Consider the following 26,061-nt stretch of genomic DNA (forward strand, 5'->3'; position numbering starts at 1 on the left):
CATACACTGCCTGCCAGAGACTTGGTGACTTCATTCCTCACCATAGTTGTGTATTCAAAGTTATCCTTTCAAAATACAGACCGAGGTATGCGAGTTAAATTCAGCATAAGAAGGAAAATGAATTATGAGGTTGCAAAATAGAAAATTCTATGACGTTTTAGGATTAAGAAATATTTTGAAAACCCAACAGACTATTATACTGAATATGGGCTAGAGCCAGTGATGGCGAACCTATGACACACGTGTCAGAGGTGACACGTGAACTCAATTTTTGGTTGATTTTTCTTGTTAAATGGCATTTAAATATATAAAATAAATATCAAAAATATAAGTCTTTGTTTTAATACAGTTGCAAATATCAAAAAATTTCTATATGTGACACGGCACCAGAGTTAAGTTAGGGTTTTTCAAAATGCTGACACGCCCAGCTCAAAAGGTTCGCCATCACTGGACCGTGGTCGGCAAACTGCGGCTTGCAAGCCACACGCGGCTCTTTGGCCCCTTAAGTGTGGCTCTTCCTAAGCCTTAGGAGTACCCTAATTAAGTTAATAACAATGTACCTACCTATATAGTTTAAGTTTAAAAAATTTGGCTCTCAAAAGAAATTTCAATCATTGTATTGATAATTGGCTCTGTTGACTAATGATTTTGCCCACCACTGGGCTAGCAGCCTGTATCTGATCACCTTTGGGCTCACTCACACAGGTTACTTAGGCATTAAACAATAGTTATCCAAAGTCAGCATGCATGTTGAATTTAATCTATACATATTGTCCTTGAGAGAAAGATAGGCAGTAATTACTATATAGGGAAAGAAAGTATCCATGAGCTCAGCAAACCTGGATTTGTGTTTGAGGGTATCTGCAAAGCTATTTAAACATTATTAAGCAAGGCAGTGACAACCCATGCTTTTTGACACCTGTTTGGGTCATCAGTCATTTGCACAACATTATGTTTTCAGCAAGAGCTCAATAAGTGTTGCAGGTGAGGAATCTAAGTAACAAATGGCATAGCAACGACCACAAAACCAAGATTGAGAGAATGCAAATACAATTAATGAAGAACAAGGTCAGGAAAACAGTTTAAGTACAGTGTTTTGCACATAGTAGGTGAGGGCTGTTGAAATAAAATGTTGATGTGGTGAACTCTTGAAAGATAGGGTTATCCAGAATAAGTTACTTAGAGAAAGAAGCTGGACTTTGAAAACAGTGAGGGTTGGCAGAGAGTACTGAAAGGAAATAGAAACCATGCTGGTTTGAGGACAAGAAGAAAATCAGCCTGACAAGGATGGAGGTGGGTACAGGGATGTTGCCAGATAGATGAGAGATGGAAAAAGGAGAGATTCACTGCTTGGGGGCACTCAGTCCCAGGCTGCAGAGTCTGAATTTACTCCACAAACTATGGGGAGTTAGTATAGTTTGTTTGTTATTAGCTTGCAGTTGGCTTATTTACACAAACATCACAATGGAAGTCTTCCGCTGAGGCACATTCCAAAAGAGGTACAAGACTAAGATACAGAATTTTCAAAAGGAGGTGGCCAGAAACCTAGTGGAATGAGCCACATTGAGTGTACAAAACTTGGAAGTCAGAGACCTGAAAGGACGTTATAAAAGAGAGAATTCTTGAGATACCATGATGGTGGGAATGTTTCCCTTTATCCCAGGAAACTACCAGAAGAATCTAATATATTTCTCCTGGACTTTGAAAAACATAATGGCCTGGTCTCTGATTCCTTCCTGAAGAAACTCTTAAAGGGTAAGAGACAGAATGACTAGCTACTTTGATGGAGTTAGAACTGGCCTGCATCTCCAGAGTTCTTTGGGGCAAAGATTGTGTTTCCTATTGTGGTAGATGTCACGATGACTGAAAGACTTGTTCCTCCAGCCACTGGAAGTGATAACAGCAGACAGCCCTTAATGGTCATTCTCCACATGGATTGTTTTGGCTAAAAAGAACTAATACCTGGCTGGTATAGGGGTATAAGGTCGCACTTCCCCCCACACACACACCCCAATTTAGGACAACTTTACAGGGCAATCTCATCTCTGAACTCCCAGATTGGCTGAGGTCTCCATTAAGACTGCAGCAAAGCTCAACTAGTCCCACTGCCCAATTTTGCTTCTTTCCCTTCTTTTCCATAGGTGTTGACCCAAAAGGCACTCCCTAACAAACATCTTGCATGGTTATGTCCATCTCAGAGTCTGCTTTCCAGGAAACCTTGTGCCGAACCAGCACAGCCATGGCATACTCAGCCCCACGTTGGGCACCATATGTGCCAAGCCAGCTCAGCCAGGTTCGGTGAGCCTGAGAGGGGGCGGTGAAGGATTGAGAAAAGACAGACAAGAGAAAAAAGCTGGGTCTGGGTGGGACGCTGGCATGGTCAAGAACAAGATGTTTACAACATTCTTGTGGGTTTCGAATCTATGCAATTGCATGCACCGGAACTCTATCAAGCCCACATCACTCAGCCATGTGGGACCACAGGTTCGGACCATAGGGTCAAGCTTACAACTAGAGCTTTTAGCTATAATTGTGCTGGGAGGGCTTTGCCCTCCAAGCTGGGACTTGCATGTGGCTTTGCCATGAGAGGACTGTGCCCTCTCATTAGTCCGAGGCTTGAACCTGTCCAAACACTGTAGCCGCTCTCCACAAAACCTGACCTGTAACACCTGTGGATCAGACCCTGGGGAAATGAACCAGGTTGGGTGATCTTGGGTTTTCCAAGGGATACCCTGGAGGGATGAACAAACATCAGTAGAGAGGATGCTTAAAATATCAACGGTGCCTGGTGGTGTGGCTCAATGGTTGAGTGTCGACCTATGAACCTGGAGGTCATGTTTGGATTCCCCAACTGGGCACAGGCTCAGGTTGCAGCCTCAACCCCTGGTGGGTGGTGTGCACGAGGCAGCCAATCAATGCTTCTCATCATTGATGTATCTCTCTCTATCTCCCTCTCTCTTCCTCTCTGAAATCAATAAAGATATATTATTTGTCTGGGTCAAGAGAATTGAAGATTAAAGGTATCCAGTTATGAGGGGGAGAGAGATCCTTGAAGAACTCACATAACCATCTAAATTTTAGATTCTAAAAGAAAAGGGCCAGCTTTAAAAAAAAACTGTCCAGAGTCCAGCGCCCAGCAATGTCAATCAAATCGGAGCCTTTCCTGGCCTCTCCTCGGTCCTCTCTCCTAGGGCTCCAAACCCAGATTAGTTGCAAGGAGTTAGAAGGTGGAGGGGCAAGAACACAAGATAGAGTAAGAGAGATGATGCCAATGCTGCCCTTTCTCTGAATGTAAAGTCTAAAACAGTCCCCTGCCTCTTTTTCCCCCTCTTTATAGCACTTAAACCTCTCCCTTCCCCCTATAGTATAACACTCTATCTCCCCGCCCCCTTTATTTGGTGAGGGGCTCCACAGTTTCCCTGATGTGCAGTCTCCATCCAGTGTCAGTTGTTGCAAAAAGTCCAAAACAAAACAACAACAAAAAACACCTCACCTCGTCTAAGGACTGTTCCTGGTGGTCTCGCGCTGTGAAACCTAAACGCTTTTTCTTTGCTGGTACTATGCCTTTCTGGTCAAATCAACTGCTTGCATCCTGAGAGGCACGCAGAGAGAGGCACGCAGCCGGCGCTCCATAAAGTCCCCAGGTTTCCCAGCTGCCTTCCGAGAGGAGCGCTGGGTCAGGGGCGGCCGCCGGACACAACGGCAACTCGGAGACGGAGCAACTGGGAGCCCAGGCCAGCGCTCCCCGGGACGTCGGCGCCCCTGAGGGAGCCTCGAGCCAGGTGGTGGCAGCGGAGGAAAGCCGTGCGTGCGCTCCTCGGCGCAGCTGACGCCCCGCCCCGTCCTAGGCCCCGCCCCTCCTAGACCCCGCCCAATCAGTCCCCGCCCAATCAGTCCCCGCCACTCGCCCGCACCTCCCTATACTACTCTTCTATTGCTCGGCCCTGCCCCGTCTTGATGCCCCGCCCCATCCCGCTAGCCCCGCCCTTCGCCCCACCCCGTCCCTTCCTGCTGCCCCGCCCATTCCAGCTCACCGGTCCCGCCCTGCTCGCTCCGTCCCGCCCCCTCCTGGTACCTGGGTCCGGAGGGCTGCGAGCGCCATGGGGACAGCCTCATCGCTCGTGAGCCCCGCGGGCGGGGAGGTAATCGAGGACACTTACGGGGTGGGCGGAGGCGAGGCCTGCGAGATCCCGGTGGAGGTGAAACCCAAGGCCCGACTGCTGCGCAGCTCGTTCCGCCGGGGCGCGGGAGCGGGAGCCGCGGGGGCCGGGCCCGGGTCGCTGCCCCGCGGGGCGGGCGGCGGCGGACTGCTGGGGGCCAGCTTCAAGTCCACCGGCTCGTCGGTGCCCGAGCTGGAGTACGCGGTGGCTGAGTACGAGCGGCTGAAGAAGGAGTATGAGATCTTCCGGGTCAGCAAGAACCAGGAGTTGCTGTCCATGGGCCGCCGAGAGGCCAAGCTGGACACGGAGAACAAGCGGCTGCGGGCCGAGCTGCAGGTAACGCCGGGCCTGGCGCCCAATGAGGCCCGACAGGACACCTGGCAAAGTGAGGCCCGGGCGGCCTGCCATGGCCGCGAGCCGCCCGGAGACACTGCCAGGTTGGACTCTGGACGCCTGACCTCGTTCCTTGCCCATCCTGTCTCCTTTCCAAACCAGCTAGTTTTGAAAGTTGAGCAGAAACTCCTGTGCATTTTAATTTGAAGGGACATATTCTCTTGCTGTCTAAACTGATTCCTGAACTAATGCCACCCCTTTTCTGTTTCTAGTTCATTCATTCAGTAGCCTTGAGGCCGTTGGCCTGAAAGTGTCAAATGCCAGGCTCCATGAGGCTCTTGGGAAGTAGGTTCACAAGGGGCACACAAGACTTAGATGACATCTGTTGGAGCAACTTGCCAAAGCTTTCCCAGGAGTTTTTAACTCCCCATCCCCCCTAGAATTTTACCTGCCTCCAGGGTGGGGTGTTATGTCTCAGTTTCTTTGTGAAGTTCCATTGCTCTTGGGTTTTAATGACCCTGGAGTGAATTTTCTGGAAGCCCCTGATTTTCATCATCTTAACTGCTGTGGTTGGGGTGTAGTTAAGTTCCCTTAATCCAGTGGTTCTCAACCTTGGCTGAACATTAGAATCACCTGGGAATCTTTTTAAAATCCTGATTTCTGGGCCTGAACATCTGCCTTAATCCATTTAATTTACTAAAAAAAAAAGCAAAAGATTACTTTTCTGTGAACAGAGTTGTGAGACTTTGTGCCATTGGTTTGGGGCCCCTTTGAGAGTTGTGGTTTGTTTACTCTCTTTTTCTTTACTATGGAAGAGACTTCTAGACAGCACAAGTGTTTCTGGGTGCATCATGCTGGGAATTGCACGAATACCTCAGACTGAGTTTTCTAAAAGGAAGAAGCATTCTTCCTCATGCTAGTTAACCCACCCACCCTGCATTCGTTGTCATATAATGAGCACCCTTTTATGGGAAGACATTTATCAGCAGTCTATCTGTTGTCTTATCAGTTTTCCTAATTGGCATTCTTAATACTTGCATATATAAAATGGATGTATGCATTTCAGATATCTGATTCCATGGGTCCAAGCCACTATCCAATAGGCACTGCACATTGAGAATGACTGTGAGATGGAGGTAGAAAAGAAGTCTGGACCAACCAGGGTAGAGTGTAGTAAGGGGTGGACAAATGCCACAGTCTCAGCTTCCTCCTGTTACCAGTCTGATTCCTTATGTAATCCTTTTGATTCCTTTCTCACATATGTAGGCATTAAAAATATTTTTCTGTATTTATTTAAGTCAGACATTAAGTCAGACATTAAGTGAAGGAGGTCTGCAGATAACAAGATGAGTAAGACATGGAGGCAATGAGCACATGGTCTCTTAGAATTACAGAATTATCTTGCAAGTTAAGCTTAGAAATTATACTTTATGTTCTCTTAAAGATCAGGAAACCGAGGTGTAGGATGAAGAGCTGATACAGTAAAGAAAAAATATTTTCCATTGAAAGTGTAATGTTGAAGTGTCTTCATTTACTATAGTTCAAGCATGTTTGCATTGTTTTATTATGTGTTTGAATAAAATGATAATGTGCAGGTCTTGATAACTGGTAAAATTAGTAAATAAGTAGTTAAAATTCTAAGATATGTAATATGTATGTAAGATAATGTAAAATTTGGGAAGAATACTATTTTTTTTAGAAATAACAAGATAAATTATTCCAGGCACTTCAAAAAACTTATCAGAAGATACTTCGGGAAAAGGAGAGTGCTTTAGAAGCCAAATACCAAGCAATGGAAAGGGCAGCTACATTTGAACATGACAGAGATAAAGTTAAAAGGCAATTCAAGGTATTTTTTCCATTTTTATCCTCAAAGTGAAGTGGAGTAAAAACTACATATTTTCAAAGCTCATATAATGCTGCAATGAATACGTAAGATAAGTGATGTAGGAGTCATGAAAGTTAGAAGAACTAGAGTAGAACACTTTTTCCATTTTCTGATAAACTTGAGATAGTTTCAAAAAAAAGGTATAAAAGTGAACATTTTAATAAGATTTTGAAAAAAATGGAGTGTTTCTTTATTGGGGAAGGCATTTGGAAATGTTTGGGGATGTTTTGTATGGGAGGGCATCTTTTTTAAATATATTTTTATTGATTTTAGAGAGGAAGGGAGAGGAAGAGATAGATAGAAAGATCAACTATGAGAGAATAATTGATCGACTGCCTCTTGCATGCCCCCACTAAGGATCGAGCCGTAACCCCAGCATGTGCCCTGACCGGGAATCAAACAGTGACCTCCTGCTTCATAGGCTGATGCTCAACCACTGAGCCATGCCCCATGGGCTGGGAGGGTATGACTATTACTAGCATTTAGTGGAAGTGGGGGGACAGATTTGCTAAATATTAGGCAGAGCACAAGACAGCCCCACACCACAGATGTGCATCTTGCTGGAATTCCAGTGGATTCCAGTTACAAAACAATGAGATGGAGGTACTCAGATTATTTATCCTACAAAAGAAGAGATCAAGGACCAAATGAATGAAAGCTTTGTCCTTAAAAGTTGAAGACACAAGGATTTTTATTATAGAAAAAAAGTTTCAAAATTTAAATTCTTTCAAAGATTTTTAGGGAGACCAAAGAAAATGAAATTCAGGACTTACTGAGAGCCAAGCGAGAGTTGGAGAGCAAACTTCAGAGGCTACAAGCGCAGGGGATCCAAGTATTTGATCCTGGGGAGTCTGATTCAGATGACAACTGTACAGATGTTACTGGTAAATGCATTTCCTACTTATGGTATTTTGAGCTTTCAATATAAGTGTAATGCTATTGTAGAGCCAACTTTGTTTGAATCCTTTTACTTATAAGTGATTGCTGTTATAGAATTGCATTTTCTCTCTGGTTCTCAGCTGTTACAATAGCTCTTTCCCATGAAATCCATGAGTTGGTCAGGGGCTGAGTTTCCTTCTATCTTGTTGCTCTGCCAACTGTAACCCACAGCTTTCCTCTCTAGTCTAAGATAGCTCCTGCAGGTACCACCATCACATCTGCACCTTAGGCAGGGGAAACGGGAATACATTCCCTTCCTTGAAAGCACAATCTGAAAGCTATACAGATTACTCCCACTCAAATTCCATTGGCCAGAACTATGCCTAGAGTGATTGGAAAGTGTAATCATTAATAGGAGACCCCTGTATCCACCTAAAAAGTCTGGGGTTCTTATTAAAGGAAAAAGGGGAAATTGGATATTGGCAGACATGCAGTAGTCTCTGTCACATTATTTTTCCCACATACTAGTAATGATGTATTCTTTGCAACTATCAGCTAGAATGTCTGCATAGTATTTCATCGAGTAGTTTTCAATGCAGTGTTGTGAACTATTTGAAAAGTTTTTATTTTATAATTAAACAAATAAAATGGTTTTTTTTTCTAGAAATAAAGAAAAGCCTGGAATCATAGAATGAAAGGGTCCACCATGTTCCAAGAAAATATTAATAAAGTGTGACTGATATTGGGGAAAAAAAAGGATTCTATTTTAAATGTGGTGGGGAAGTGCAATCACTCTCCCATTTATTAAAAAAATTAATTATGCTCTTACAAATGTTATATTTTGGAGTGAAGTATAGCAACTAACAATTCCCTTTTAATTTGTATTTTAATACCACTGGAATCTGACCAGCATCCTGGAATTTTTATTACTAACTTTTGAGAGGGGAAAAAATGAAGTGATTCTTATTGGCTTAGAGTGACTAAGAAGATTCTTTTATGACCCCACGTTAATCATAGTAGTTATTTCAGTATTGACACATGTTAAAATGTGCAGTGTTTCAAAACTATTCTATTGTTTTTGTCTTGGCAAGTTAATAAAAACAAGTTAATATTTCTTCCTAGGTCTTTCTTCATGTTTTTACTTAAACATGAAGAAAGAATGTCTGAGGGAATGTGACTGACTCATTTGAGACTCAAAGACCTACAAATAATCATCTCAATTTTGCCAGAGATTTAGCCCAACCTCCAGTTTACTTATGGTAAAGGATGCCCTATAGATATTCTGGCAAATATAATTTACATAAAACATCAGCAAGTTCTTAAGTACCTATTGATTCAAACAGTTTTGTTGCTCTGGGAGATTGGAGGATGTATTCTTTACATCCTTAGCTTACAGCCTAATGAATTACCTACATTAATTACTGCTGTGCTAATAATAGTATTCCTTTGAAATTCTTTCCTTGATAACAAATTTTACATTGATACCTAAACCATATAGTTGAAATGTTTTTTAAAATTTTTACTAGTATGTGGGGGTGTTTTTAACCTCTATCTGTTGTTATAATTCCTTTGGTTATTTTATTCTTTTTTGAATTACATTAATTGTGGTGACATTGGTTACTAATATTACATAGGTTTCAAGTGTACAATTCTATGAGATATCATCTGTGTATTGTATTGTATTCTTAATTTTTTTATCTTTCTCTTTTTAATTCTCTTTGAATTTGAGATGATAACCAGAATTATATTAACCTGCAACTTAGAACTTGCCAGAAGTGGATGACGAAGTACTTTAAAAATCATTAAAGTTTGAATATTGGTTGTATTTATAAATTAACAATCCTGTTGAGAATACTAAGTTTTTGAACATTCAGATACAATCTCGTGCTTTAACAGCTGCTGGAACCCAGTGTGAATATTGGCCTGGTGGAGCCTTGGGAAGTGAACCTTCCATAGGGAGTATGATCCAGCTTCAGCAATCCTTCAGGGGCCCAGAGTTCGCACATAGTTCTATAGATGTAGAAGGACCCTTTGCAAACGTCAACAGAGGTAACACACACATTTGCTAATTACCTTAGCTAATGTAGTGACTGTTTATGTACTATAATCTTGTGCTGGGCCAACTACCATCAGCAAAACATGAGATTTGTATACTGGGTGTCTTCCATTGTTAAACCATCAAGTTCTTGCCGTAACCGGTTTGGCTTAGTGGATAGAGCGTCGGCCTGCAGACTGAAAGGTCCCAGGTTCGATTCCGGTCAAAGGCATGTACCTTGGTTGTGGGCACATCTCCAGTGGGAGGTGTGTAGGAGGCAGCTGATCGATGTTTCTCTCTCATCAATGTTTCTAGCTCTCTATCTCTCTCCCTTCCTCTCTGTAAAAAATCAATAAAATATATATATATAAAACAAAACAAAAACCATCATGTTCTGGTGCTGTCACTAACCAAGACTGATGAAGTGACCTTATTCACATCAGGATCAGATGGTGCTCCCTGGCCAGGCTGTCCATTCAGGTTCTAATAACTGAACTTCTGATCTGAATTCTCAGGTAGTTTAGTTGAGCAGTGAGGGTCTAATGTAGATTAACTGAGAAATAGTAGTTTTCAGTCTTTCCCTCTGCATCTTTAATAAGTGTTGAAGGTGAGAGCAGGTTGCAGAGTAGAATACAAAACCTCAGTTATGTAATATAGTATTCTTAGTCAAAAGAATATTTTCATTATTTTTATGTAATTTAGGTCTACAAAACAGCTCTAAGATCTGTTTAGAATTTCAGTACCCATGAAGATCTGAGATGTTATAAGTAGCTCTGCTCTTATTTCTTAAAACTGTAAAATTATTTATCTACTAGAGGCCAGGCTGAGAGATCCACCAGTGCACAAATCCATGCATCAGGCCTCTAGTATGCATATAAGATCTTTGGTTAATCTCTTCCCACCCTCCCCCCTCCCCACTTCTCTTTGAGATTCATTAGTCTGTTCCATGTTTCAATGCCTGTGCATTGAGCGTCTGCCCCCTGGTGGTCTGTGCGCATCATAGCTACCGGTCAAACGGTTGCTTAGGCGCATATATATATGTGTGTGTGTGTGTATATATATATATATATGCAAAATGAAAATCATTTTTTAAATTATGCCATTTGTATTAACCAAATATTTCTTAAAATGTTCTCTCACAGTAAATAGCATATGGTTACTTTTCATTTTATACAATTCTTGAACTTTCTTTTTGACTCATATATTTCAAGAATAATAAGTAGGTAGAACCATAGGACAGCCTGGGAATGTGGGCTCTCCCCAAGTAGCAAACTAATTGAACAGCCCATGTGGCACAGTTGCATGATATTTGACCAGAACCACCAGTACCCCAGCAAAGACCACTGGTGACATTGATTGCTTTAAGCCCCAGAATAGAATTTGACATTGGAAGACTGTTTGCCTCCTAATATGTTATTCCAGAAGCTGTGTTAGTATTAACAAGTGAAATTATATATCCATTCTATGATGCCTATTGTGACTTTCTAAAAATCATCTTGTCAAATGTCTTCTGGTGATTTTTTTTTTCCATTAACTTAAGAGAAATTTTATTTTCAGATGACTGGGATATTGCTGTAGCTAGCTTATTACAAGTTACTCCCTTGTTTTCACATTCTCTATGGAGTAACACTGTCAGATGTTACCTCATTTATACAGATGAAACCCAGCCTGAAATGGATCTTTTTCTTAAGGTAAGGACATTTGTAAATTCTCTATTCACTGATTTAAAGTACAAGTTAATATTGTATCCTATTTCTGATTCTACTACATCTAAACCAAGTAGTTTACTACCTGCTAGATTATATGCCTTAAAGAGCAGGAAGCATTTTAGGCTTTTCTTAAGAGAAAATCTTGCTTAGTATTATCAGTATGTTTAAATTAAGGAACTGTGTGCTTTTGAGTGCTTCATTACACATTCTCCACAATGTTTAAAAACCTTGTTGATAGTACCTGCTTTAGTTAATATCTGTCCACCCAATCTTGAATCTGTTTCAGGTTATAACAAAGTTTAATCCTTGTTATAGTTTCTCATTGCTCAAAGCAGCCGTTAGGGGTAATTTAAGGCAGGGGTCCGCAGACTACAGCCTGTGGGCTAAATTTGGCCTGCTGTCTATTTTTGTATGACCCAGAGCTAAGATTGGTTTTTACATTTTTGAATGGTTGAAAAAAATCCAATGAACAATATTTTTTGACATGTGAAAATTATATGAAATTCAAATTTTCTGAGCTAGGAAACAGCCAAGTTATTAAGCTAATATTATTTTTGTTTTATAGAGAAACTTGCCTTTCTGTTAAAGACTTTTTTATATATTTCTTAAAATTTAAATCAGAAAATATCCCACCTAACCTGTTCTAAAGCATGCTTTTTTAAAGTAGTATAAAACTGACTAGATCTTCAGTTAAATAAGTTGTGCTTTTACATGTTTTAATTTGTTTCTAGGACTATTCACCTAAACTTAAAAGAATGTGTGAGACAATGGGATATTTTTTCCATGCTGTATATTTTCCAATAGATGTTGAAAATCAATACCTCACTGTAAGAAAATGGGAAATTGAGAAGAGTTCATTAGTTATCTTATTCATTCATTTAACTTTACCAAGGTAAACTGAAAATTCTGTAATTTATTATAGGAGTTAACTTACAACTTTTTCGTTTATTTGCAAAGTCTCATGCACCTGACCCATTATTGGAAGCCATGTGTAATAGTATATTTGAGAGTGTTTTATACTAGATTTAAAAATATTAAAGTTATATATGCTTTAAAATTTAATTTAATGCACAATTAAATTTAATGCACTCTCATTGTCTGGTAATAAACATTTTTTAACACTAAGCTGGAAGAGAGCTATAAAAACATCCATTTTTGGAAAGCTTCATTTCTTCTGCAACTGGCCTTCTCTGGCCACTTTTTATTGCAGTAAGCCCCCATTATTGACCCTTAGGTTGATTGACTCTTTGCTGTCACTGTGCAATATAGTAAAAGAAATACTGATTTCCAATCTAGCCTTTTATTGGAAGACTGTGAAGAAGCTTTTCTGAAAAATCCTGAAGGCAAACCACGATTAATTTATCATCGTTTGGAGGATGGGAAAGTCAGTTCCGACTCTGTCCAGCAATTGATTGACCAAGTTGCCAACCTGAACAAGACCAACAAAGCCAAGGTAAAATTCTTAGGGTTGCTTTTTAAGAACATGCTTGGCAGCGGCAAGTACTAGAGCAAAGGCCATGGCGTAGGAGTGGTCTGGCGTTTCGGAGAGAGGAAGGAAGCCAGAGTGGCTGGAGCAGAGGGGGATTAATAGGGAAGATAAGAGGGCACTGATAGTGAAGAACCCTGGAGAACGTTTTAAGGGCCTTGGTTTTTTTCCTTGGAGTGAGATGGGAAGCCATTGGAGGACTTAAAGCAACAGCAGAAGAAATTTTATTCTAGAAGGGTCTCTTAGGCTGCTGGGTGGAGAATGCACTGTGGATTGGGGGATTGTGGGAGAGGTCAGAGTTGGAGACATGTTGCAGTCATCCATGTGGGAGGTGCTGGTGGCTTGGACCAGGGTGATGTAGAGGGAGTGATAGGAAATGGCAGGATTCTGGATAAACTTTGACAGTAGGGTCAATAGATTTCCTGTCAGATTAATTGCAGACTATGAGAGAGGAAAAAATAGCAATCAATATATGGCGAAAAAAATATGGCTTGTGAGTGGACAACTCGGATTCTTTTCTGTGCTTTTCTTTTCCCTCCAACCTTTTTTAATTTTCTTTCTTTTTCTCTTTTCCTTTTCTATCTACTATTGACCAAGGATTAGTGTAAGAAGGAGCCTTTTCATAGTAACCTTTCCTAAGAGCACTGGGAAAAGCAAAAAACTGATGATGAGTGAAGGAGATTTGATCATCCCTAGATTCATGGTGAGATATACTTTAGAATGGAGATTACAGGCTTCGTATGACTGCACACTGAGTTAACTTGGTAGATGTCTATAATGTTAGGAATACAATAGAAAACAACTCTAGGATTTTTAAAAAGTTTTCGGTTCTCATTATTTCAGCCAGAATATAAGATCAAATGTGAATACAAGCATTTTTCTTACATCATGTAGTATTGAAAAGATAGCTTGAGACCAGCATAACATTAAACCAGAGAACCTAAGCCAAAATAAAGTGCTTTTTTATTATAGTTAATCTCCAGAGCCATTTGTTTTTTGTTTGTTTATATTATCACCTTAATCCACTAGGTCTCATAGGAAAAGATATTAATTGATCTTCCTTATCTCTATTCTATTCTATAAATCTTGCTTTTACAAATTAGTATACTATAAGGATAAGTTTATTTTATGAAATTAGGATAAAATAAGATCTCTTTGCCATATTAAAAATGTAAATGTAGGCTAAACTTCCATACCAGTTCACTTGATATGCTTTTTAAAACCAGTGTCTTATTGTAATCTTAACAGACATTATCATTTACTAGCGGCCCGGTGCACAAAATTCATGCACTGGGTGGCGGGGGGGTCCTTCAGCCCGGCCTGCAACGACGGCAGCGTCTCTTGCACCCTGGCCGGCCTCTGGCCAGAGGGCCGCCCGCCCTCCCTCCCTCCCTCCCTCCATGGGCCGGGGCGCATGGGATGCTGGGGCTCGTTGTCTGAGGGCAGATCCAGCCATGCCGGTCGGCCGCTGCTCCCCCCAGTGGGGCTGACAGAACCGGACACTCCAGCGGCGGGACTGAGGGGACTGGATGCCACCATCTTGTGGCTATGGGTGCTGCCATCTTTGTGACAGAGTGATGGTTAATTTGCATATTACCCTTTTATTAGATAGGATTAGTAATACACATATTCTTCACAGATAGGGCATTCTTATATTATTTTTTTAAGAACGATGAAGGGAGAGAGAGAAATATCAGTAAGTTGCCTCCCCCACGTTTTCCTGCCTGGGGTTGAACCCAAAACCTGGGCATGTGTCCTGACCGGGAACCGAATCTGCCACCTTTGGGTATATGGGACGATGCTCCAACCAACTGAACCACACCAGCCAGGGCAATACTCAAAAGACCATTTTATATAGCCAAATACCATTTTGCTTTTTTGTTTTGTAGAATTAGCTTCACTGGCATAAAAATTGATTATGATGTATTTTAAAGGTTATATATATATATTAAGTGGTTATTGCAACATTGTTTTATTACAGCATTGTTCACACTAAATCCCTTGTCTGACCTTGGACAAGTTTAACTTGTCTCAGTTTCCTCTGTGAAATGGAGGTAACCACAGTGTTTCCCTCAGAGGATTGTTGTGAGGATAAATGAGCTGCTATACAGGGAATGTACTTAGTACAGTTCAGTTCGTGACACATAAGCACTATAAAAATGTTTCCCAGCCCCACTTCCTCCTGTTGTTATTGTTTCTTCTTGTTGTTAAACTTCCTTTTTTTTCCAGATCATTGATCACACAGGAGATCCTGCAGAAGGTGTATATAAAACTTACAGTTATGTGGAAAAGATTATTAAACAGGTAAATATACATCTCCTGCAAGATTGCATCTAAAATTTTTAAGACTGTTTTCCATAAATTTGGGTTTTCCAGAGAAAATCACTTGTTTGTTTTCTGAAAACAAGACTCAGAGAGAGTGCCATTGTTTCTGTTGGGAGTTCATCCTGCAGTATCATGTGCTATTACTAGTACCATAAACCTTTACCTCTCATCTGTCTCACAAAGCTATTTGATGCTTCAATACCGTTAAGTGTAAAATGAATTATGAAAGTGCTAACTAAAAAGTATTTAAGAGAAAATGTTCATTCTATTTAATAGTGAATCTCCTCAGATTCTGTGTGCACCTTGAATTTTTTATATTAGAAAAATCCTTCTCAAATTTTTCCACCATATTATTCCTAATAGCAGGGATGAAAATACACCTTTAGAGGTCTGGAGGTATCTGAGCTGAAAGTTTCTATGATATCTCAAGTATTATCTGAAAATTTATGAGAGTTATATATTCTGCTTAATAGTATACATGTGTTTAATTTTAAAATAAAAATCATTTAAAATCATGTATTAGCAAAAATGGTAATAATGATGAAAAGAAAAATAAGCCTTTATCTTTAAGTGAAATGGGCACAAGAGGAAGACATACTATGTTTGGCCTATGGTTGCCCATACTTGCTGAAACCTCCCCCAGAGTACTGGGGACCCTACTTGAGAAGTAAGAGATTAGATTAATTTTAAAAGTGAACCTGCACCGAAACCAGTTTGGCTCAGTGGATAGAGCGTTGGCCTGCGGACTGAAGGGTCCCAGGTTCGATTCCGGTCAAGGGCATGTACCTGGGTTGCGGGCACATCCCCAGTAGGAGATGTGCAGGAGGCAGCTGATCGATGTTTCTCTCTCATCGATGTTTCTAACTCTCTATCCCTCTACCTTCCTCGCTGTAAAAAATCAGTAAAATATATTTTTTTTAAAAAAAGTGAACTTGCATTACAAGTATGGAGATATGTTGTCAGAGAAAAAGTGAGCCCCAAAACATGATGATAAGACTTCTGGCGATGCATTTTGTATAATGTACCTTAGCATAAATAGTGACATTATCGTTTTTGATTTTCTCAACAACAATTTTGAACTTATAAGTTTATTCTTATAGGTACTATACAAAAGGCCATGGTTTGGGGCTTGCCTTCCTTCGTAGGTGAAGCCCACCTTAGACTTGTGTGCTAATGCTGCTGCAAGGTCTTTACACGTTTCATTCATTTTCATGTGCTTGCTCTTGGTGTTCAGGACATCCTAGGCTTTGAGAACACAGACCTGGACACTAAGGATTTGGGCAGTGAAGATTCTATTCCAGAAGAAGACGATTTTGGCGATGTTCTATGGGACATACATGATGAACAAGAGCAAATGGAAACTTTTCAACAGGCTTCAAATTCAGCCCATGAGTTGGGATTTGAGAAAGTAAGTTGGAATACAGTGGGGCCTTGACTTATGAGTGTCCCGACTAACGAGTTTTTTGAGATACCACCTGTCTCTCCACTGATTTTTTGCATTGAGTTGATAGAGTAATTTGAATTAACGAGCTCCTTAACGAGCTCGGTCTCTGAACAAATTAAACTCCTAAGTCAAGGCCCCACTGTATTGTTCCAGCAAAGATCAATCTCCATTTAAAGACTGCATTATGATTGTGTTTTCAGCTAAATATAGTCAAGGTTAATATTTGTGTTAGTGTCTGCCCTCATGGCTTGATTAACTATTTTGAGACATGTGCTTAGGTACATATCATATGAAAGATATGTGACACAAAATATACTTATGAACATCAAACATTTTTAGTTACAGATTAGGATTTATAAACCACATGTTCATTATGCTTCCATCTGCAATTCACCAGATCAAGATTAGGATATCTAGGAAGTTTGATAAAAATAGTAAAGCTATCTATTCTTCCAGTTCTTGGAGAAATCAAAATATCAAGCATTCGGGGGGGATGAGGACACACTTGTAATAACCAATAAAGAAAGTAAAGATTAAAATATATATATATCCAGCATTCAGAAAACAAAGCACAGTAGTTAATGTGAATGGCAGGTCATGCCTTAAATATCTAAAAAAATAACTAACAGAATTTGAAGTACTCAAAGAATCTTAAGTCCAAGTTCAAAAAATTTGGAGTGCTTTTTGAATTAATGTAAGAACAAATATTTTAAAGAATATTGTACAGTTGCTGTCACTAACAGCTATACTTTTATAATTTGAACTGTGTATGTTTATGTCCTAGTTCCACCATTTCCTAACTAGGGATTCTGGTCAAGTTACTTAGTTCTAAACTTGGACTTTTTTGTCTATAAAATAAGAATAATTAATAGTACCTACCACAGGGTTGTTGGGTGGATTAAACCATATAATGCACTTGGCACAGTACCTGGTACTTGAGAAATGTGAAATTGTTATTTTATAAGAGAGCTATTATTATTGCTATTTTGTAAATGAGGAACCTAAGATTCAGATTATGGTTTGCCTAAGAGCACTCAGTGGGTAGATTGTAGATCTGGGCTTTGAACCAAAGACTTTTGGCTCCAAATCCTATGCTCTTTCTTCTATTGCAAGAGGTCTTAATTTGGGAACCATGGGTCTATAAATGGGCTTTATTTAGGACAGTGAACTAAATTGTTAGGATTTGCAATTAAATCAATGAAGCCTTTGCTTCTTCAGAGGCATCATTACTATCAGAATTATTTGAGTTCCTGGAGAATATATTCTGTATTTAGATTTGACAAACAGAAAATTGATTGAGAAACTATACCAGGTAATCATTTATTGTAATTGCTGGAAATTTCTGCTACCCTAAAGCAAGCCACAAGCTACTTAGTACAAATTCCTTTAAATCTTTATCAGCTGTCATTTAGAGCATTGGTAAAATTAATAAACATTTCAGCCCCCAAGATAACTTTGGAATCTCCTTAATAGATACTGAGATATTTTGATTTTCTGAAGGTGTCCTTTTCAGCTCTGAACCAGTTTTTAGTGTCTGAGGAAAGCCTGAGAAATATGGTTCTTGGACTTTGCCTAGAGCTCACTTAATTTCAGAAAGATCTCAGGTGGCCTGTCCTAACCTGATTCTCTGTAGCAACTGGGAGACTTCAAGTCCTCAGATGAAACCTGCTCTTGTTTGGATCTGTCCTCAGAAGCCCTGGAAACTGAGGTGGTCTCTAGAACAGGTGTTTTGACCAGGAGATCGAGGATGCCTGTGGTACCCCCGTCAAGGCCTTCTGTGGTATTTTCTGGGGTTTAGGTTAGTAGAGTGGCCTCCCTGCGGCATTGTGCAAAACATCTGAATTTTGTAAAACCCCGTGGGGATCTTAAGTGTTGTCCCTCCTTCATTATTCATCACAATACTATGTGTATAAGAAATTGGGGCCCATTTGTTGTTTACTACCTTAGGCATATTTAACAAGTCATAAAAATAAGTAATTATGAGGATGCTATTGACTAAAAGTAAATTCCATTTTCTCATGCAACTTTTTACCAATGATTTCAGAGGGTGTTGGCTATATTTACTATTCTAAGAAGCATGTGGTTCCTCACAATTTAAACTAATTTTTGTTTCCAGTATTATGAACGCCTCAATGATCTAGTGGCAGCACCAGCACCAATTCCACCCCTGCTCATATCTGGAGGACCAGGCTCTGGAAAGTCTCTGCTTTTATCAAAGTGGTATGATTCCGTGCAATTAAATTGTTATCATTGTGTCATTTGAATCACCAAATTCATTCAACAAAATGTCTGCCTTCCTGCCTAGTCTGTACTAAACATTAAAAGAGCAAAAAGGAGTGAAATAATAGATTTGTGCCTTGAAGTATACACAATACATATGTTAGAGAGAAGATACAGAATGAGAAAGATATAGGAAATTGAGCATTTGTGATTATGTAGCTAAATGATGTAGGTCAGAGGTAAAGGAGTGCTTTGTAAGGGAGTGGTCAGTATGACATCGAATTAGGTGAATTCTAGAGGGAATGTGCCTTTATTTTCATTTATTGGCTTCATCTTAAAGGTTTTATTGGGATTTTAAATTATGTGAAACAAGACAAAGACTATTTAGAGTGAGATAAGTCATAAAGAATATAAAAATAGACAATAACCTTTAATATGAATGCAAACTAGTTTTTCAAATTATGGACTAAGGTTCATATAAACTAATACATTCTCTTAATCTTATTTCAGTTCATCATCTTATTTAAAGATAATTAGTGAAAATATTTTCTTTCATAATTATTTACATTGAAGAGTTAGCTGACAGGGATCCTCAAACTTTTTAAACAGGGGGCCAGTTCACTGTCCCTCAGACCGTTGGAGGGCCGGACTATAGTTTAAAAAAAACTATGAACAAATTCCTATGCACACTGCACATATCTTATTTTGAAGTAAAAAAACAAAATGGGAACAAATATAATATTTGTATTTGCATGTGGCCCGCGGGCCGTAGTTTGAGGACCCCTGAGTTAGCACATGTTGGTTCTTTTTTATTGCCTTTTATTTAAAGTTATGTTTGAAAAAATACTGTTTTTGTACTTAATAAAAGAAACTTCCTTTTTCCTCTACTACCATACTTGAAACTAGAGGGTAATGCTAATTTTACTAATACTTTAAATTCAAATGTATACTATTTTGGCTTATATTAGTTACTATCAACTTGTAATTATAATGAATCTATAAATTTTAATGGTTAATTTAAAAGGATCTAAAAGTAGAGTAAAAATGGAAACTTCTCATATTTATTCAAAATTGACCATGTGATTGCTGATAAGTAGCATTTGATGTTTAATGCACTGTGAATTCTTTTGTAGTTGACAGTAAAGGAGCTTTATCAGTCTTATAAAAGCTCTTCTTTCAGGATTCAATTACAACAGAAGAATTCCCCTAATACACTAATTCTTTCTCATTTTGTGGGGAGGCCCATGTCAACCAGCTCAGAGTCTTCCTTGATTATTAAACGACTTACTCTAAAGGTATAGTATGCCATCTTTTGGAATTTTCAGAATTTTTATTTAGATTCAGATTTTGTTGGGGCTAAGTACCTGATGATAAACCAATTTTCAGTGATTACCCATTTGTTTTGGTTTTGCATAAGATTAAAAATAATACTCAATACAATTGGTGACTTGGTTTTGGTTCCAAGTGCAGAGATAGACCTATTTCTCACCAGCTGTGATAAAGTACAACTACTTCAGTCTGTGTGCTCTCATCTGGCAGCTGATGCAGCACTCTTGGTCAGTGTCTGCTCTGACCCTGGATCCTGCGAAGCTTCTGGAAGAATTTCCTCGTTGGCTGGAAAAACTCTCTGCGCGTCATCAAGGCAGCATCATCATCATTATTGATTCTATAGATCAAGTTCAGGTACTGTTTTCACTTTGTAACCCATTGATATACTCAGAAAGAGACAAAAGTATCAGTAATAACCATGGCAGGCATTTTATTTATACGTTCGTGAGAAAAAAATATTGACATTGTTTCTTTTATTTCTGCTTAATTTCTAAAGAGGAAGCATGTGGACTTAAAAAAAATACTGTATGCTAGTACCTGCTAATATCTTATTGGGAAAGACCAACCAAATTTTCATAATTAGCAAAAAAATTGTTCATTTTGACATTTTTAGGGCCTGGACTTTTCCTTAAGTGTCCAGACTTTAGATCAGCAGCAGTAGACTTTTGCCACTTGTTCTTCTACTATTCTGAGATAAATCTTCCAAAAATAAGGTTTTATCCTTAACAGTAAGAGAAACTTAAAGAGAATTTTCATTTTATCTGGGGAGCTGTTATGGGTTGTTTTGAAATATTTTGAATTAATAGATTGAATTTTGTTTTTATATTTTTAAGCAAGTTGAAAAACACATGAAATGGCTGATAGATCCCCTGCCAGTGAATGTAAGAGTAATTGTTTCTGTGAATGTAGAAACATGCCCTCCAGCATGGAGGTACGATGCTAACTTTAGTTCTTTCAGATTACATGAAATGTTTTAAGTACAAACAAGGCAAGGTTTTTCATATGTGTTTGTGTTTTTTGTATTTTTTATAAAAGTGGCAGTGAGGATGGGGAGAAGTGGACAATACCAGGATAAATATGCGATCAATAAGGATTTGGTGGGAGGTTAAATCTGGGATGTGAGAGAGGAGAAGGCTGGGATGACTCCCAAATTTCTGACTTGAGAAATTAGAAAATTGAGGGCCTATGAGCTGAATGAGAAGCACAAAGGACAGGCAGGTTTGTTTTCTAACATGGTTAGTTTGAGTTGCCAATTATAAGTTGAGTTGTGATGTCTAGTAGACAAATTTATGGATGAGGAAAATGGGGTAGGGCTGGGCTAAGACACCTGTTATCCTGAAATGCGAGCTCACTTTAACAGCCCTCAAAAAAGGGATGAAGTGGTTGAATTCTGTGGGGCAGTATTTCTCAACATATTTTTGCCCCAAATGGAGCCTTTTTACTAATTATATTCCTTATCACCTCCCTGCCAAGAAATTTAATACCACACATATACTGTACACTGAGTGGCCAGATTATTATGACCACTTGATGTTTGTAGGCAAATTAGCTATGATTTCGCGCTGAAGTTGCTAGAGGGCCAGACCATTATAAATAGGGAAGCAGATTGTTTACCACGACAGTAGAAGTGATTTTTTTCTGAAGATATGGGTAAACAACACGATTTAACAGCCTTTGAATGTGGGATATAATATACGTATATCAGTTTATGCATAGAAACAGATATGCGAATATATTTGTGCCTTATACATCATAAGAATAAGATATTTTCACACACACACCCCAACAAGCAATTGTCATCACTCCACTGAGAATGCATATTGTAAAGGGAATAAATTTCAATTGGATTACAAATTACCTGTGGGCAAAGACTGTGTCTTGTACTATTCCTCATAGGTACTAATACCTATGTTTACGATAGTGTACTTAGAACTAGAAATATTTTACCACTTCACTATCTAAAGTCCATGTTGTTTATTTTAGTACAGTTTTTGTTGTGATTAATAGCTGAAAGTAATGATGTTAGAATAAATGAAATAATGTTACTTAATAGGATTAACAAATTAGTTTTGCTTATTTAATAAAGGCAGTATAAAAAATTAATTTCTGTAGTGGATTTTGACTTGTGGGTAGAGTACAGCTTTGGTGGTATCATTAGAAGATAATTTCATTTTCCTTTTCTTTAAATAAAAGGTTGTGGCCTACACTTCATCTTGATCCTTTAAATCCGAAAGATGCAAAATCTATTATAATTGCAGAGTGCCACTCTGTAGACATTAAATTGAGTAAAGAGCAGGTAAGTGTCTTTAATTGTGCTGCTATCTTTTTCTATTAGCTTTCCATTAAAACACCTTATATGAGACTTAATATTTAATATTTTCTGTTGTTAGAAGGAAAATTGGAGTTTAGTAATTACTGTGTTAAATGCATTTGCTCTTAAACCTATAGCAGATATAGAAGAAGGAATAAAGAAAATTTTGGTCATAGGTTTACTTTACTATATTATATTAAGCAGGTATTTTAACAGCAAAAAAAGCATTTGCATGTCGACTTCACCTGTGGTCCTCGACCACACGGCAGTGATGCTGCTGGTGAGATGGCAGGAACCGTGTCATTCCTGCAGGGATGTTTGTTGATGGCTCGGTAGTAAAGGCCACTTAATTCCAGGGTGGTTTTGTATTTTTGTTTTGTTTTCTGGTAAACTGTGCAGGAGAAGAAGCTAGAACGACATTGTCGTTCTGCTGCAACCTGCAATGCCCTGTATGTCACCCTTTTCGGCAAAATGATTGCATGGTAAGTGGCGATTCTTTTACATGACCTTCTGCATGTTTTATGTTTGCTGCAGACTGCTTCCTCACCGCGTGAAATGGAGAACTGATCACTATGACAATCTCTTGGGCCACTCAGATTCTGTTTATTCTAACAGTGATACTAACAACCTGTGAGAATGTGACTTGTAACTGAAGATCGATAACCTGTGAATTACCATAACTTGTTGAATATGTTTGTGTAATTTTCATCACACTAACCTTTTCCTTACTGGGGGTTGCAAAAGAAGGCCATCTTTGCCCTCGTTTGGAGCCCATCCATGAGTGCTCAAGGTCACCTGCTTAAGACCCCTAGCTTTGGGGAAGTGAGGAGTCAACTGAGGCGTTAAAAATATTACTTCTGGTGCCTTTGCCTATCAGTAGGTAGGTATGTGGGTAGGAATTTGTAGCTGTTTCTGTTATCAAATTTTGATAAATCTTTTACCTTAAAATAAATTATTCCATTTTACATATCCATCAGTAATTTGCTTTTAGATAAGCATTAGAAAGTTTTATTACTTTGATTTCTTCAGTACTGCCTCAGACTATTTGTTTGTCCATTCAAAACCAGAGGTAAAAATGATTTTTTTTTTCATTGCAATAGATAGTAATCCTAGCACAACACATATTCTAGACACTGAACCTGGTACTCTTGTCTCTTAATTCCACATTCTCATCTTAAGAACCAAATGAAAAAAATCTTCTAAAACTTTCACTTGTCCATGATATTTGCACTGTTCCTTCCTGCTTCCCAGTTGAGCAGTGAATCTGGCCTCTGTGCCTATCAGCAGCTTGAATAAGTATAATTCAAGAGTGCGAGTCACTTTCTATACATTTCACAATTTTTATTGAAAGTATCTACTTAAGAGATATTATGGACCACTTGTTTTTGTTTTGATTTTTTTTTCTGTTTAGATATCTTTATATTTAAAAAAGAAACTACTGGTAAATATTGTGTAATAATTTAAAACATCCTCCTCTCCCCCCAGTTTGCTGATTTTCTTTAGCCTGATGTTTTTCAAATTCTGGCTTTAAAAATTTTAATTTGCATGGCTAACTAACTAATAATATTTATTTATAATTATTTTTCTGCTTCTAGTATATAGGTAGCATGCTTCTAGATTATAGGAACCATGTCTTACTCATTCTTATATTCTATAATACATAGTAATTGTTTAAATTTAATAAGAACCAGCATTTGTTTATTGAATTGAATTAAATGATACACTAAAATAAATTTGATGACTCCAGCAGCCCCATAAAACTACCATTTATCTGTATCATGTTTTATTGAATTCCTATTCTTATCAGTTGCAACATAAAATATAGAGACGACATTGTGGTATTTTTTGTTTTTGTTTTTTATTGATTTCAGAGAGGAAGGGAAAGAGAGAGAGAGAAAGAAACATCAGTGATGAGAGAAAAATCATTGATCAGCTGCCTCCTGCACACCCCACACTGGGGATTGAGCCTGCAACCCGGGCATGTGCCCTGACAGGGAATTGAACCATGACCTCCTGGTTCATAGGTCGACACTCAACCACTGAGCCACGCTTGCGGGGCAAGACCACATTGTTTTTAATCTACCCCCAGTTTTTCACAGATGTTGGCAGTCTATAAGAAATTAAATGTATTTTCAATTCCAACAGTGCTGGGAGATCAGGCAATTTAGATAAAATTCTTCATCAGTGTTTCCAGTGTCAAGATACAGTTTCATTATACAGACTTGTTCTGCGATCCATCCAGGAGTCCATGACGAATGATATGGATAAAGAACTCATGAAACAGGTAAAGTGTAGTAAATTCATCAAAGGAAGATTATTTTGCTTTGTTTGCATTTATATGTGAATTAAAGTAAATAGCAAATTTTGGTAAATTTGTGCTCAAATACATTTCAAGCATATACAGGAATGTGTGCTTGTGTCCAGAAGTGATATCTTGGGAAATTTGCATTTTCCTGATTGTCATTGAGATTTTTTTTCTGTTCATGTTCATTAGTTATTCTTATTTCCTGTATGTGACTTCTTTGTTCAAATCCTTTAAACATTTTTTAATTGAGTTGTTCGGATCTATGGGCATTCTTAAGTGTTCTGCATGCTGACTACAAATCCTTTGTTAGAGAGTTTTCAAATGTCTTTTTCCTTATCTTTCCTTGTCTTATCTTTTAACTTTATGGTGTCAAAGTTTTATCAACAGTTGCTTTTATGGGTTATGCCTGTGTATCTTCTTTTCAAAATCCTTTGCTATCATAAAAGTGTTCTCATATATATTTTCCCCTTCAGAATATTTGACAGTTTTGTTCTTCATGTGTAAGCCCTTAATTCATGTTGATTTATTTTTGTTTATTGTATGAGGAAGGAATCTACTTTTTAATCTTTTACTAGTATGTGGCTGTTTTACTAAATAGTACATCTTTTCTACTGATGTAGAATGCTATCTGTTGAGTGTCCAGAATATAGACACATGAGTCCATTTCTAGGCTTTTCTTGTTCCAATTTTGCCTATTCCTTGCCAATACCAGTGTCTTACCTATTAGGACTTTAAAGTGAACTTTAACATTTGGTTGGACAAGCTCCTTGTCAATATTATTCTTAACGATTTTGCTGGCTAATTTCCTGTGTGTATTTTTAGAATTGGTTCAGCAAGTGCCGTGGAAACTTATTTTGGAATTCTTTGGAATTGCATTGAATTTAGAGATAGAGTTAAATAAATTATATGTCTTTCCTCTATGAAAAGCTAAATAATTCTTCATTATTTAGTCATCTTCTTTAATGACTTTCAATAAAGGTCTTACACATCCTTTGTTATGGTTTGTTTCTAAGGACTCTGTAGTTAAAATAATATTTTATTTGTTTTAATTTTTATTAAAGAGTAGTTGGCATACAACAGTATATTAGTTTCTGGTGATTTGACATTTATTTACCTTATGATGTGATCACCACACTAAGTCTAGTAACATTTGTCACCTTGCCAAGTTATTACAATATTATTGACTATAACCTCTGTTAGTCATTCCCGGAGCTTATTTTTTAACTGGAAGTTTATACCTTATTCCCCTTCACCGTTTTTTACCCATTGAGGATATAGAAAAAAGGAAAACCTAATGCACTGTTGATAGGATTGTGAATTGGTGCAGCCACTATAGAAAACATTATGGAGATTCCTCAAAAAATTAAAAGTAGAACTACCATACAACCCAACAATTCCACTTCTGGGTATTTATCTGAAGAAAACAAAAGCACTTTTTATTTGCAGTAGCCAATATATGGAAGCAACCTAGATGTTCATTGATAGATGAATGGATAACGAAGATGTGGTACAGATACACAGGGGAATATTACTCAATAAAAAAGAATGAAATCTTGCTATTTATAACACCACGGATGGAACCAGAGGGTATTATGCTAAGGGAAACATCAACAAAGAAATAAATGAAATAACATTTT

General features: G+C 38.4%; 1 protein-coding gene across 7 annotated transcripts in view; it reads left to right on the forward strand.

The window, feature by feature from the left end:
- Nucleotides 1–4,066: 4,066 nt before the first annotated feature.
- NPHP3 (nephrocystin 3) overlaps nucleotides 4,067–26,061 on the forward strand; it is a 36,502-nt gene continuing 14,507 nt past the window's right edge. For all 7 annotated transcript variants that reach the window (XM_036332581.1, XM_036332582.1, XM_036332585.1 and 4 more), the window contains exons 1-16: nucleotides 4,067–4,496; nucleotides 6,217–6,342; nucleotides 7,115–7,265; nucleotides 9,157–9,309; nucleotides 10,853–10,986; nucleotides 11,736–11,896; nucleotides 12,301–12,457; nucleotides 14,720–14,794; nucleotides 16,050–16,223; nucleotides 18,376–18,479; nucleotides 19,660–19,774; nucleotides 20,019–20,162; nucleotides 20,642–20,739; nucleotides 22,002–22,104; nucleotides 22,519–22,601; nucleotides 24,265–24,403. In XM_036332581.1, the coding sequence (XP_036188474.1) occupies nucleotides 4,101–4,496; nucleotides 6,217–6,342; nucleotides 7,115–7,265; nucleotides 9,157–9,309; nucleotides 10,853–10,986; nucleotides 11,736–11,896; nucleotides 12,301–12,457; nucleotides 14,720–14,794; nucleotides 16,050–16,223; nucleotides 18,376–18,479; nucleotides 19,660–19,774; nucleotides 20,019–20,162; nucleotides 20,642–20,739; nucleotides 22,002–22,104; nucleotides 22,519–22,601; nucleotides 24,265–24,403 (2,313 nt within the window). In that variant the 5' untranslated portion in view covers nucleotides 4,067–4,100. The remainder of the gene's footprint in view (nucleotides 4,497–6,216; nucleotides 6,343–7,114; nucleotides 7,266–9,156; nucleotides 9,310–10,852; nucleotides 10,987–11,735; nucleotides 11,897–12,300; nucleotides 12,458–14,719; nucleotides 14,795–16,049; nucleotides 16,224–18,375; nucleotides 18,480–19,659; nucleotides 19,775–20,018; nucleotides 20,163–20,641; nucleotides 20,740–22,001; nucleotides 22,105–22,518; nucleotides 22,602–24,264; nucleotides 24,404–26,061) is intronic.

Source organism: Myotis myotis, unplaced genomic scaffold (assembly GCF_014108235.1).
Source record: "Myotis myotis isolate mMyoMyo1 unplaced genomic scaffold, mMyoMyo1.p scaffold_m19_p_13, whole genome shotgun sequence".
NCBI lineage: Eukaryota > Metazoa > Chordata > Mammalia > Chiroptera > Vespertilionidae > Myotis > Myotis myotis.